The 13,223-nt window shown below is 46.9% G+C and overlaps 1 protein-coding gene across 1 annotated transcript in view; it reads right to left on the bottom strand.

Annotated features, from left to right (window-relative positions):
* ARP4 (actin-related protein 4) overlaps positions 1–13,223 on the bottom strand; it is a 118,395-nt gene that overhangs the window by 29,399 nt on the left and 75,773 nt on the right. The window contains exons 10-18 of the mRNA XM_086812503.1: positions 4,042–4,095; positions 3,917–3,970; positions 3,757–3,817; positions 3,342–3,393; positions 3,139–3,205; positions 2,967–3,029; positions 2,788–2,850; positions 2,461–2,523; positions 2,287–2,351 (exon numbers count right to left, since the gene is read on the bottom strand). Coding sequence (XP_086668629.1) covers positions 2,287–2,351; positions 2,461–2,523; positions 2,788–2,850; positions 2,967–3,029; positions 3,139–3,205; positions 3,342–3,393; positions 3,757–3,817; positions 3,917–3,970; positions 4,042–4,095 — 542 coding nt within the window. The remainder of the gene's footprint in view (positions 1–2,286; positions 2,352–2,460; positions 2,524–2,787; positions 2,851–2,966; positions 3,030–3,138; positions 3,206–3,341; positions 3,394–3,756; positions 3,818–3,916; positions 3,971–4,041; positions 4,096–13,223) is intronic.

Below are 13,223 nucleotides of genomic sequence, written 5' to 3'. Positions count from 1 at the left end.
AAACAGGTAGAGATCTCCAGAGTTCAAAGTTCAACTCATTAATAATAATTTATAAATGCATGACTAAAGTCTAATAATTTATAAATGTTTGAACTTTGTTTTCACGTGAATGTCGACGAGTTCAAGTTGACAGTGGACACTCTTAAGAGTGTCCACAAGGAGCGAGATCCAGATGAGGAGGCCATATATGCCGATCTCTACAGGGAGCTAGAGGAGATTGACCGTCTGAGTTTCTCGTACTCGTAGAGGTCGCGTAGCTAGAGGCAGCACACAAGTAGGAGGTCGCGGATGCTCTGTTCGGCGCCCTACTTCGACCCCGGTGGCTACATATGTGAAGCATGGCTCTGGCTCAACTTCGAGGAGCACTTTAGCACCTGTTGCTGAAGAAGAGGATGCTCCTATTGCAGGCATCCGAGAGCCCGAGTACGACAACGAGGGCAATGTCCTTAGCGAGGGCAGTTTTGGGTTGGCCTCTAATGATGGAAGCACCTCTAGCGAGGGCATTCCTTCCCCTACTGATTTCTCTGAGGAGGAGGACTAGACTCTAGACTCTAGTCTCTACAGTCTAGACTTTAGACATTTTTGTACTTAGTGTTGTGACTAGTCAGCGGTCACAACACACTTTTTTGTATTTCCTATTGTAGGCTGTGGGCCACGACTCTTATTTATGGCATGTTCAATGTTCATTGTTCATGACTCTTGAGTTTTTGTACTAGTTTATGTCATATGACAAAGTACAACTTCTCTAGACTTTGCATCTCCAAATGTGTACAAATATCTTTTTTTCAAGTGTTTTTTAAAGTGGATCGTACCTCAATCGAACTTATTTTTCAAAATTCAAAAGTCCCGTACTCGTACCGTTTTTTCGTACATAACTATGGAGGTTAGTGTTATTTATGCAAGGGTTATTTACGGCTTTGGCCTATATAAGTGACTTTTGAAGTAAGTTTGGGAGAGAGCTCCTCAGACCTAGACTAAAGGCTTGTGAGACGACTACATGCTTACATATGAGGGGTGTGTCCTCATGGTATGGGATGTCAAAGCTTTGTACATGGAGCAATGTCTCGGATGCTACCAACCTCCATGCTCGGCTCCATAGTTGGGCGGTGAGCTAGATGCCGGTGTCTTTATGTTCCCGTGTTATGCTTAGTCACAAGTGTTTGCTAGATAGAGGTCTTACACTGGTATCAGAGCAAAACCTGTCGGTATTAAATTGGTAACACTCCAAAAGCAGGAGAGGAGAAAATCCATCACCAGGATCTTCTCAACTCAAATCTAGGGGCTGCTTTTCTTATTTTTCCAAGGTCCAAGTACCGAAGGTGGAAGACAGAGAGGAAAGGAGAAGATGGCAAGGTTGGGTGTGCGTGCGCCGTGGAGCGGTTCAGGTCCTAGATGCATGCGGTTAAGGGATTCCCGTGGTTTAGTCGTGGGCAAGAGAAGGGTGTTTCTGCTGTTCAAAGTGAGTTTGTTGTAGCTTATTCATTAGGAGAAGATGGCAAGGTTGGGTGTGCCTGCGCCGTGGAGCGGTTCAGGTCCTAGATGCATGCGGTTAAGGGATTCCCGTGGTTTAGTCGTGGGCAAGAGAAGGGTGTTTCTGCTGTTCAAAGTGAGTTTGTTGTAGCTTATTCATTATGCCCTAAAAATACAGCCATAGAGGTTAATGATGTACTCGTATCCTGTTAAGCATGATTAGGGAGCCAAGTAGTCACATATGCTGCTTCCTGCATTCAAACACATGCTAATGAGCTACTGAGGGCTGCTTGACTGCTGATCGAGGAAGGCAAGATGATTTATCAGGAAGTGGGGAAAGGGAGTGGGTTGGACTATTTATCAGTCCGACTAAGCACTATACAGTTGTCAGCGCTGCCCGACCTGCCCAACCGCCTGCCTTACCTGTCCAGACCTGTCTGGCACCCAAACGCAACTGTCTGGCAGCCTAAATCTGGTTCTGCCTTGCCCAGCCACTTTCCTCGCATCTCATGGGCAGCACGTCCCTGATGGAGGCTGCCAAAATACGACCTGATCTCTGCAAATCCTGATTGTACTGTGCACATTGGACCTGTCTAAATATACTGGCATCCTTACTTCTCAGACCAGGACACCCATGCAGACAGTTAATTATAATGAAGAGCTATATGATGGCCTTTTGGGGAAAAAAAAATCACTGAAGTCTGGCTCTAATGACCCTAAAATATTACTACTTCAAATTTACAAGAGTTTTGTGTGCTGCATTTCCTATCTACTTTTTCTGAATTATATCAGTCTGCAAGCTTTTAATTCATTTACCTGAAGCGCCTTTCAATCGCATTACCGCTTGCAAGGACCTTGACCCTAGCAGCCTGGGGTGCCTCCTGTAAAGCATAGACAAGTTTAGATCCATGCATCAAGTGCTTACTGACAAGTTAAAGACTAGAAGAAGTAAAGATCCCAATCTCTGATCCACTAATCTTATGTGAATACCTCCATCAACTCTTTCTCCAGTCGCTCCTTCAATTGCTGCATTGCAGCTGTTCCGCCTGCAAGCTAGAAGCTCACAAGACCATAAGTTACACCAGGAAGAGTTCCGTATTGAAGTAACAAAATATTAAAAGAAAAATTCAAATTAATGAAACTGCAGGATGCTTTTCGGCCATGGCGTCCAGTTATCACACTCACTGACGACAGGAATGGGGTAGGCCCAAGGTCTAACTCTTTTAACAACCAGCTGAGAGATAAAGTCAATGAGCACCGCCACCCCCAGCCCCCAAAAGACACACACAGGAGGTTTTAAGATAGCATTAACCTTACAAGGATGCTACTAAACAATTCTCTTCGGATATCAACATCGCACTTGTTTATACTCTCTATTACCTGCCATCAGGCAAGCAAAAAATAGTTACACTGACACACAAGCAATGACAGGAAAATTCAATAAAATCATTTGGTGGCATGTTTCCCCACTACTCTGCAAAAAAAAAACACTTCACCATTTGAGGAACCCCCTTGACAGAAGCAGATTCAGCCACAAATTTTTCCATTCCAGGCACAGTCTGAAACCCATGGAAGTGAAAAAAAATGCACACACAACATTACATTATTCAGAAAAAAAGGCTTCCAAATGAACAACAAGTGGGATTAGACAAACGCAAAATTATGTACCTGAATTAGTGAAGGATTAAACAGCAAGTCTGGAATTTTGAAGCGATCTGAAGCAACCTCGATTATCCTGATCAATATTTTTAAAAAATAGATTGAAATGGCAACAATTATTTTTCTCTATCCCACATTACAAGCAATATTATTCCTCTATGATCTTTTCTACGAAATCTCTTACAAATATTGAAAAAGGATTCAAACCATACTGGCCATCAGGCAGCTCATAAGGTGTTGTGGGGATGTTTGCATATGCACTCTCTGTCACCACAATATAATAATAACAATAGTATGAGAAAGCCTTCGAAGGCTTCAGATCATTTTAAAAAAACATCCCTTGTTGCCTGCCACTTTGCAAAAGAACCCTCAGGAATGCATAGAGCATTGCTGAAAGAGCTAACGGCCTTGGGCACCAGGTCAACAAAGCCAGGAGCCCTTTTCTCAAAAAGGGCCAGCCCAGGAACATTCCTCAATGTCACGGACACAATGGGGATCGACAGTTCTGATTCAAAGGCTGATGGCAACAGGTTGGGAGTTCTTTGTATGACATATCATATTCCTAGTGACTAGCACAGCAGGTCAGATGTCCGTAATGGAAACAAAAATAAAACCCTCGCACCATACCATCAAAGTTTGAATCAGGGACCCGGCAGACAGCTTCTTTTAAATCAGCAGCAATTTGTCTCTGCAAAAGATAAATCAAAATGTATATCTTCTGACTGTCTGTGAACTCAAAAATATCTCCACGTATAAGGGCAAACATGATGAAAAGCCTGCCTCCAACCTGCATATATCTGTAGTAGCTCTCTGTTGTGTTGGGAAAATCCAAATTTTCAATCTGCAAAATATAAGATTTTCAAAAAGCATCTACAATATGACGCAGTCATACCATGTAAACATGTTACCCACCTCAAACTCTCCAGGTCGAACCTCTTTTCTTTTGAAGGAGAAGCGTGGCCTTATCTGCAAAAAGCATTAGATCCATCTCATTATACTTTAGATTCCCAAATTTTCTATATGGTGGCGTACTAAAACCAAAGCCTGTATGTGTTATCAAAAGGCAAGTTCCCCTCTACATAAGGCTAAATAGCATATTGATGAAGGCAACACAATGGAAGTTGAAGATCACAGGTTCGATTCCTCAAACCGTAGAATTACTGTGGCAAACTAGGACACATGGCAAAGGACTGCTACAAAAAACAGAATGACATTAAAAGTGGGAAGTTGCAGGAGGAAGGTAACTATGCATCATCTACTAGCAAACATGGAGGTGATGACATAAGTGAGCAGTTGTTTGTGATGCAACACATGCTTAGTTCCATAACAGGGGATACGTCAGGATCTCAAGATATATGGTATGCGGATTCTAGAGCCTCTAACCACATGACCAGTCATGTTGATGAGTGGTTTAGAGATATGCAAAAAAGCTAAATCATGTAATTCAATACTGAAATCTCCCTGCATACAGCAGGCTGCAGTTTGACGAGCCTCAAGAGTCATGACAGTCGATATCCACAAGATTTGGAGCTCAAGCTATGGAGGGTGGAAGATTTCCATGATGTGAGTGTAGGAGAGATGAGGGTTTAAAGAGAGAGAGGAAGCTCAATCCATGACAATGGTGAAGAGAGAGAGAGATTGATCACAAGAGAGAGATGTTGCACAGCTCAAAATGGTATATTTGTTGTGATAAGAACCTCCCAAGTACATGCTTTTAGAGGTACCAAGTCTCATCTTTTGACTAGACCCTAATAAGAGTTGTTCACACAAACTAACTCTGAAATCCCAATAATGTGCCTTCAATTTTGGGCTTTGCTTAACACTATCCACACTCCGGCGTATTGCCTTTTGCAATAAACAGGGCAAACAACCATCAAGCATGTAATAAACTGGTTGTTGGATATTTCGGAGTTAGTCTGGAGTCTAGTGTCTTTTGTGGTGTGAACACCCTCTTATTCAGGGTCAAAAGACAAAGGCCTTGGTGCCTATAAAAGAATGTACTTGGGCCCTTCATTCTTTCATATGAGTACCATTCAAGTATGATGTCTCTCTCTCTCTCATACTTGAGCATGTTATGGTGGGAAGAGACATCAAACTTCTGACAGACACATCAGAGCCCAAAGAGAGGGCTACCTCGAGTAGAGGGATTCCAGTGGGAGTCAGCATACAGGAGGACCACACGCCAGGGTACCTCGAGAGGGTCGGGGGGAGTAGCAGTTCTATTCAGACGGGAGCTACAGGGGAGACTGAGAGTGGTAGCACAGGATCCAGAGGCTGGCCAGATACATGTGGATCAACTTACAACTCTCACAGGACAGGGTTATATACATAGCTCTATGTTACTTTTCTCCATCAGGATCCTCCTATGTCATTACAGAGGACATGCCACAGGAGGAGGAGACAGGAGCCTCGCCATACACTTGTCTGTCAGAGGAGATTATGCATTATTCTACACTAGGGGAAGTATTTCTTACGGGTGACTTCACACACAGAGCAGACAGTGTGAGGTCTATGACTATGATGACATGGAGATCCTCCACCCTGTGGATCCAGAGGAGATAGGGGCTAGTCGGGCATCAGAGGACACTGGACCAGACAGAGGACATTATGGGGACCACTTACTAGAGTTGGGAGCCAGGCATCGTCTCGTTATTTATAACGGGATGCTACAGTGGCCAGGATCAGGAGGGCTGACATGCTTCCCACATGGGGGTCATACACGGACCGGAGGCACGGTGGTAGACTACATTATGGGGTCTTTGGAGGCATCACAGCTTGTCACCTCATTCTCCATTCCACCTCGGCCTATTGGGGCAGATCATACATACTTGGCATTTTCGCTAGCCGGATCACCAGTATCACCACCCCCCCACATACCGACGCCACACACTACCATCTACTTCACACATGACATGGCAGACATATACACTGGCAGAGTAGAGGATGGGTTCCTGCTCATGGATCCCCTGGCACCTATGGATACCATTACAGCCCAGCTGGCATCACTCCTACACACACGGCTGCATTACAGAGCTTCCCATATCGTGTCCACTTAGGAGAGCCCGCGAGATCTAGGACTATGCCCCAGAACAAATGGTATGATGACGAGTGCAGAGGAGGAGAGAGATGAGGAGACTTACTCGCCGCAAAAGGCCGGCCTTCGCAGAGATACAAGAGCTAGAGATCTTTCATTTCTTCATGAGTAGAGAAAGCCCTGTCTCATGGCGGCACTTCAGAGACCCCGGACACCGACACCTATTGCAGACCCACAGACATGGCACACATGCAGAGGGCCTATACCACGCCCCACAGCAGCCACCTATACCTCAGCCACAAGAGCCTCGACCTACCACAGCTAGCTTCTTTACCCACTCGATGGTACAGGAAGCTATCCGCCACCTACAGAATGGACGGGCCGCCGACCATATGGGCCTGCAGGGTGAGCATCTCATATATGCAGTAGATTCTTTGGCTCCTTTTCTTGCACACCTGTTTAACAGGGCACTACAAGAGGGTTTGCCTGCGGAGTGGACGATGCACACCATTGTGCTGATTCACAAAACAAGGGATATGCTCAATCCGAGCAACTACAGGAGGACGGTTATGGTTGGCCACGTGCTGGCCAAACTCTATGGTGCAGTGTTGGAGCAAGAGCTTAGCTTATATGCTGAGCGAGTAGGTTTACGCTCATCAGGGCAGGCAGGCTTCAGGAGAGCTTTCTCTACCACTGACCATGTATTCACTTTGTGATGTATGATTGATCAGGCCAGAGTGAGGAAGAGAAAGCTCTAGTGCTGCTTTGTGGATTTCCACGAGGCATTTGACACAGTACCACGAGAGAGGCTCTTTCAGCGCCTGCAGTCTCTTGGCATACCAGCAGATATGACATGGGGCATCTATGCATTATATGAGCAAGTTTTTGGGCGAGTCAGATGTCCAGGAGGTATGTCCGAGACTATTGCTAGCACCATTGGTGTGAAGCAAGGATGCCCACTTTCCCCCACGCTATTTGGGTTATACATTGATGAGGTGGCTGACTTCATTACACGGGGAGGCGGAGATGGAGTTGATTTAGTAGGTACCTCAGTACATATTATGCTTTATGCTGATGATATTGTATTAGTGTCTGAGTGTCCAGGTGGTCTACAGCAGCATCTACATGCACTTGATGATTTCTGCACACAGAGGGGTCTTCGTGTGAACCTTGGGAAAACCAAGGTTATGGTCTTTCATACATCGAGACAGGGCAGGAGTCAACTGACATTCACTCTCGTAGGACGCCAGGTGGAAGTGGTGACATCATACGTGTACCTAGGGGTTACCTTCTCTGCAGCAGCCACACGCTTCACCATGGGTTCAGCAGCCAGAGCTAGATTGACACAGGGATATGCAAAATTGGCTATGCTAGAGAGACAGTGCCACCAGGCGCATTTTCAGGAGCCCCGGACGAAGGGGTGGCTATTTGACACATTAGTCACACCGGCATTGATGTATGGAGCAGCGGTATGGGCGCCAGGCCTTGCTACCCATTGGTGGACACAGATAGAGAGACCACAGGCCCTCATGCTGGCACGCATGATACGCAGCAAACCGTCAGTACCTCATGACATTATCCGAGCAGAGTTTGCTGCGCCTCCTATGATGGTAGAGGCCATATTTCAGACTATATGCCTGCTAGACAGATTCCGAGAGATGCCACAGGACAGATTGTCTTACAGAGCTTTTGAGGCATCGAGACAGCTGGCTGAGGCAGGAGACAAAGGATCATGGTATGCACAGGTCACACATTGGTTCTCACAGCATGGCCTAGACATGGATCATCTACCACCATTCCAGTATGACATGGATGCACCACATATCCGTCTCTCTCATAGTGAGAGGAACAGAGTATTGAGACAGGATCTATGGCAGCTCTATACACGAGAGACATGGATATCACCTACACAGCCTCTTCCACCGAAGATGCTATACTACAGAGATCACTTCATGAGTATCACTGATGATGGATTTATAGAGAGGCCTAGACACATGGAGGGCTTTTTACCACACGGCTCCCGAGTGGCTATTGGTCAGCTTAGAGTTTCATCACACCGATTGGAGATTGAGACTGGCACAACAGCACGGATCCCCCGAGAGGAGAGGGTATGCAAATTGAGCAGAGAGAAGGTGGAGAGTGAGGAGCATTATGTATGCAGATGCAGAGCATATACAGCCGTCAAAGAGAGATATCTTCAGAGAGCCACATTCCCTATGCCAGATCTTTGAGGCAGCAGACCAACGCATACTGGGGAGATTCATTCTAGACATACAAGGCCACAGAGAGACATCATTACAGGCTCAGACAGCTCCAGAGGGGGGACGACAGACATAGATTACTACATTTTTTCAGAGATCCATCCCACTCCCAGCCCCTACACGGCACGGAATTACTCTCCAGAGAGCAGAGACACTCAGAGCCCGCAGGAGACAGAGGACACCTGGCTTTCGGACACCACGCCTATACCAGAGAGAGATGACAGAGATCAGAGCTCAGTTTCACAGAGAGGGTGCGGAGCGACTGGCTCGCTTCAGAGCACACCCAGGCATGTTCTTCGGGGAGCTGTGGACACCCCCTTCATTGATGTATACCATTTTATACCCCGAGTATGGTACAGGATGGAGCTAGCTAGGTTGCATATCATGATTGTATACTCCATGCATATAGCTTTGCATTCTCCTAGTAGTAGAGCTCCATCCCCTCCACCACTCATTGTACTTATTGCACACCCAGATTCAGCTTTTTAGTTCAGTACTTTTTCATTTTGTTGGGATGACAGAGGATACCCCATACAGGTACACCGATTTGTCTCATAGGCCGAGTTCGATCTTTTGGAAGACGTTAATAAAATCTTTCTTTCTTTCTTTCTTTCTCTCTTCTTCACACTCCTCAATCATGGAGTGATTTCATCCTCCATAGCTCCATGATTGATCATCCCGTGATTGCCAAGATGGTATCAGAGCCATGATTCTCAGTGTTTATGCTTTGCTTATCATCTACTCCACTCTCCTTCAGTTTGATTAGTGACTCATCACTTTTTCATCATTTAAACTCATCATGATTAGTGACTTATCACTTTTTCATTATCTCTTCCTTTTTGGTCATCTCCCTCAATACCCACAGCCATTGGAGGGCTGCAATGTGAAAAGACAAAGCACATTGGATGAAAAGCCTAGTGAGTTCCCTAGTTGCATCTTTGATTGCCTGCTTTTGCATGCTTGCTCTCTTTAGAGAGGCTTTGGGTGCTGCAGGCAAAGGGGTTCGTGTTGCCGTGGGAGTGGAACTACCAGCACCCGCAAATCCTGCTTGGCTCTGTGCATCTTCCTCTCAACCCAACCGTGTTCTCTTTGATGCCTCACATGTATCCTTACTAACCCCAATATCCTCAAGCACAAGCCCACAACCGCGTCCTGTCAGTTGCTGTCTTTTCCATTCTTGTAGCTCAGCTTTGATGTTTGCACGCACAAGTTTGCATGCACCAATGCCTTCCCCAGTTAAACCTATGAAATGGGCCTTAACATGGATTATGGACCCTCCTGAGCAAATCCCGCAAAAATTGCATTTCCACTTTTGTGTGCCTAAACCACCATATTTAGAAAGGGGAGTGACATGGGCCCACATGGCACCCTTACTACGAAGCATCTTGACAAAAGCAGGGTTGGATTGGCACCCTGGCATGAAAACCCCCAAATTTCAAAATCTTTGTGTTTTTTTACAAAATCGAAGAAAAAACCAACAAATCAGCACAACCAACCTTAGAGTTGGCGGGCACGGAACCTCGAAAGTGTGGGAGGAGCTGGTAGGAGCTGATTTGTGCAAGGCAAGAGCTCCTTCAATCAATTTCCCAATCGCCTGTAGACGTTTTTTCAAAAAACGTGCTCTCTAGATAGAATACGTTGAAAAAACGTAGGTTTCCCAGGCATCATGAAAGAAACGTGTTTCTTTCCTATGAAACATTTATGAAACGTTTCGTTTCATTCACATGGAATGAAACGCGTTTCATTGCAACACTGCTCTCCATCATATCCTTTTTTCCCTTGCTTTAGGCAAGGGGGGGTTGTTTTGGTGTGTCGCTGTAGACTATCTTTGTCACCCGAGGCGAGACCTAACCTCTGAGTCATTCACCAAGACCATGCTTGTTAAGCCTCTGAGCCATGCTTGTTGAGCCTCTAAGACTTTTGTGCGACGCTCACTAGCCTCTCAGACATGCTTACTGGCCTTTGGGTCTAAAGCGGCAAACACGTCTTGTGTCCTCGCTTGTGTGAGTGTACGGGACTATTGAAGGTAATGCATGTAACTCCACCATCACTCCGAATGGGAGTTTGTTGGATATTTCAGAGTTAGTCTGGAGTCTAGTATCTTTTGGGGTGTGAACACCCTCTTATTTAGGGTCAAAAGACAAAGACCTTGGTGCCTATAAAATGATATACTTGGGTCCTTCATTGTTTCATATGAGTACCATTCAAGTTGTGCAATCTCTCTCTCATACTTGGGCTCTATTGCACTCAGCGGGACCTCTCCGTTAACCTTGGTAAAAGCAAGGTAATGGTCTTCAATACCTCTCGCCCCGTCACATCCAAATTGAGCTTCACATATAGAGGGGATCCTGTGGAGATTGTCTCGTCCTATGTCTACCTTGGTGTCACTTTCAGTGGCCCATGCTTTTACCATGCTTCTCGCAGCACATGCCAGAGTGACGCGGGGATATGCAGGCTTGAGCTTACTTGAGCGGCAGTGCTTCCAAGCACATTTCCAGGATCCTAGGACGAAGGGCTGGCTTTTTGACACCCTTGTCACACCAGCCTTGATGTATGGAGCAGCTTTCTGGGGGCCAGATTTATCCGATGAGGATTGGCAGCGAGTTGAGAGGCCCCAGGTCATGATGTTCTCCTGTATGATCCGCAGCAAACCATCACTCCCACACCAGATTATCCAGGCAGAGTTTGCTGCAACCCCGATGGCAGTGGAGGCAATCTTCCAGACAGTCACATACCTCCATCGCATCAGTCACATGGATCCCCACAGGTACCCAAGGCTTGCCCTAGAGTCCTCTAGACAGCTTATCTCAATCGACATTGAGCACTAAAAGAAGCTCGGGGAGAACAAGGATAGTGATGACCTTAGGCATGAGTTGCGTGCCTCCATGCAAGAGGAGATGGATAGGTGGAAGGCAGGCATGCAGGCATACATGGCAACTCAGCTAAGCAAAATGCAGGAGGAAATGGTCCAAATGTTGGACGCAAAAACCAGCCACCACACCTCACTAATCACGGAGCTGGGGGCCCAAGTCGCCACCCTTAAAGAGTGGAAAACGAGACCTTGAGGGCACGTACTCAATTCGAAGAAGGAGAGATTCAACTATCCCTCAATGATGAGCTGAATACACTTACAGAGTAAATGAAGACCCTCCAGGAACAAGAGGAGAAGAAGGCAAATGAGGCAACCACATGAGCTGAGGTGATTAAGAAGACACAGAAACAAGGTTGCCAAGTAGCAATGGAACCCACCATCATCCCCAAACATCATCAATGACACACTCGAAGAGGAGAAAAGAAGGAAGATTAGGGCATTGAATGTGAGAGTGGTGGGATGGAAGGAAGGAGCCTCGCCGAAAGAGGACGCCATAGCACTACGTAGAAAGTTGGAAATCGCTCATACCCCCTTCGTCAAGGCATGGAGGGTGGGCAAAGACACCACCAAGGAACGCGCACTCATCCTCAAGTTTGCGGGGTTGGAGGCAAGGCAAGCATTCCTTACCAAAAGGCGGGCACTAAAAGGAGAAAAGACTAGCATAGGTGGCACACACTAGAATAGGTGGCACACATGAGGGAGTGCATGCCACGCATCTTGGATGCACGAAAGGCAGGGAAATGGGCAGTGTACAAAGATGGGAGGGTGATCATCACCGAGCGACGTGCCCAATGACGGTGCGAGACCTATGAGACCAAGCTAGAGACTGCGGTTTGGAACTGCAATGGTGCCTTGAGGATAGATGCAGGTCTGTTCGAGGAGACATTTAGAGGGAGAGACTTGGTCTTATACACAGAGACTCATGAGTGCCAGGAGAGTCGGCTTCTAGAGGTGAGAGGATATAGATGGGAGTCTGTTCACCGCCCATACCCACGCACAGTAGGGGGTACCCGGGGGTCGGGAGGGGTGGCTTTACTATACAGGGAGGACCTTCAACATGTGATACAGGTGGTCGGACGGGATGAGGCCGCACAGTTTTTGTGGGTGAGGATCCAGACATAGAGGGCCCGAGACATCTACCTTGCAATGTGCTACTTTGCGCCCTCCAATTCTAAATATGCCACCCATGGAGAGTCCCCGTACCTACCCCTTTATGGTGACATTATGAAATTTTCCAGTCTAGGGGACATCCTCTTGGCTCAATGCCTGCACCGCAGGTGCACAAATACCCTTCTTTGAGACAGATGATCCCATGTACCAGGAGATTCACACGGTGGATACGGATCTGGAGCGGACATCACAGGCTACAGCAGCCCGCACAGACTATGGAGAGTATCTCTTAGCCCTTGGCAGGGCTCATAGGCTAGCCATTTATAATGGCCTGGCTAGATGGCCTAGATCCAACTCCTCACCTCCTACCCCTTCGGACATGGGGCTAGTATAGTGGACTATCTAATGGGATCCCTCTCTCTCTCATCCCACTCATTCCGGAGTTTACCATCTCTCCTCGCCCCATCGGTGTTGCAACCGACCATGCATACTTGGCCTTCTCCCTCACATGCCGATACACCATGCAACCGCCTGCTTTGCCTCATCACCGTCCGAGATACCACTTCACCAGAGAGACCTCTTCCATCTATTCTGATCACATCTACCGCATCCTCTCCGACCTCGACCCCCACATCCCACTTGATGAGCTTACTACACACCTCTCAGCCACCCTCCATACGTCCACTGCAGCCGCCTTCCCACACTCCAAAGGTACCCCTACATCACCAGGAGGGACTGTCCCACACAGAATAGCTGGTATGACGAGGAATGTCATGATACCCAAGCTCGTCTACATCGGGAGATGGCACTAGGATCC

The sequence above is a fragment of the Cibotium barometz genome, chromosome 18, assembly GCF_041138505.1.
Source record: "Cibotium barometz isolate CiBa-2024 chromosome 18, ASM4113850v1, whole genome shotgun sequence".
NCBI classification, from domain to species: Eukaryota; Viridiplantae; Streptophyta; class Polypodiopsida; order Cyatheales; family Cibotiaceae; genus Cibotium; species Cibotium barometz.
The sequence above is the reverse complement of the archived record's forward strand: the minus strand, read 5'-3'. Positions and strand labels throughout refer to the sequence as shown.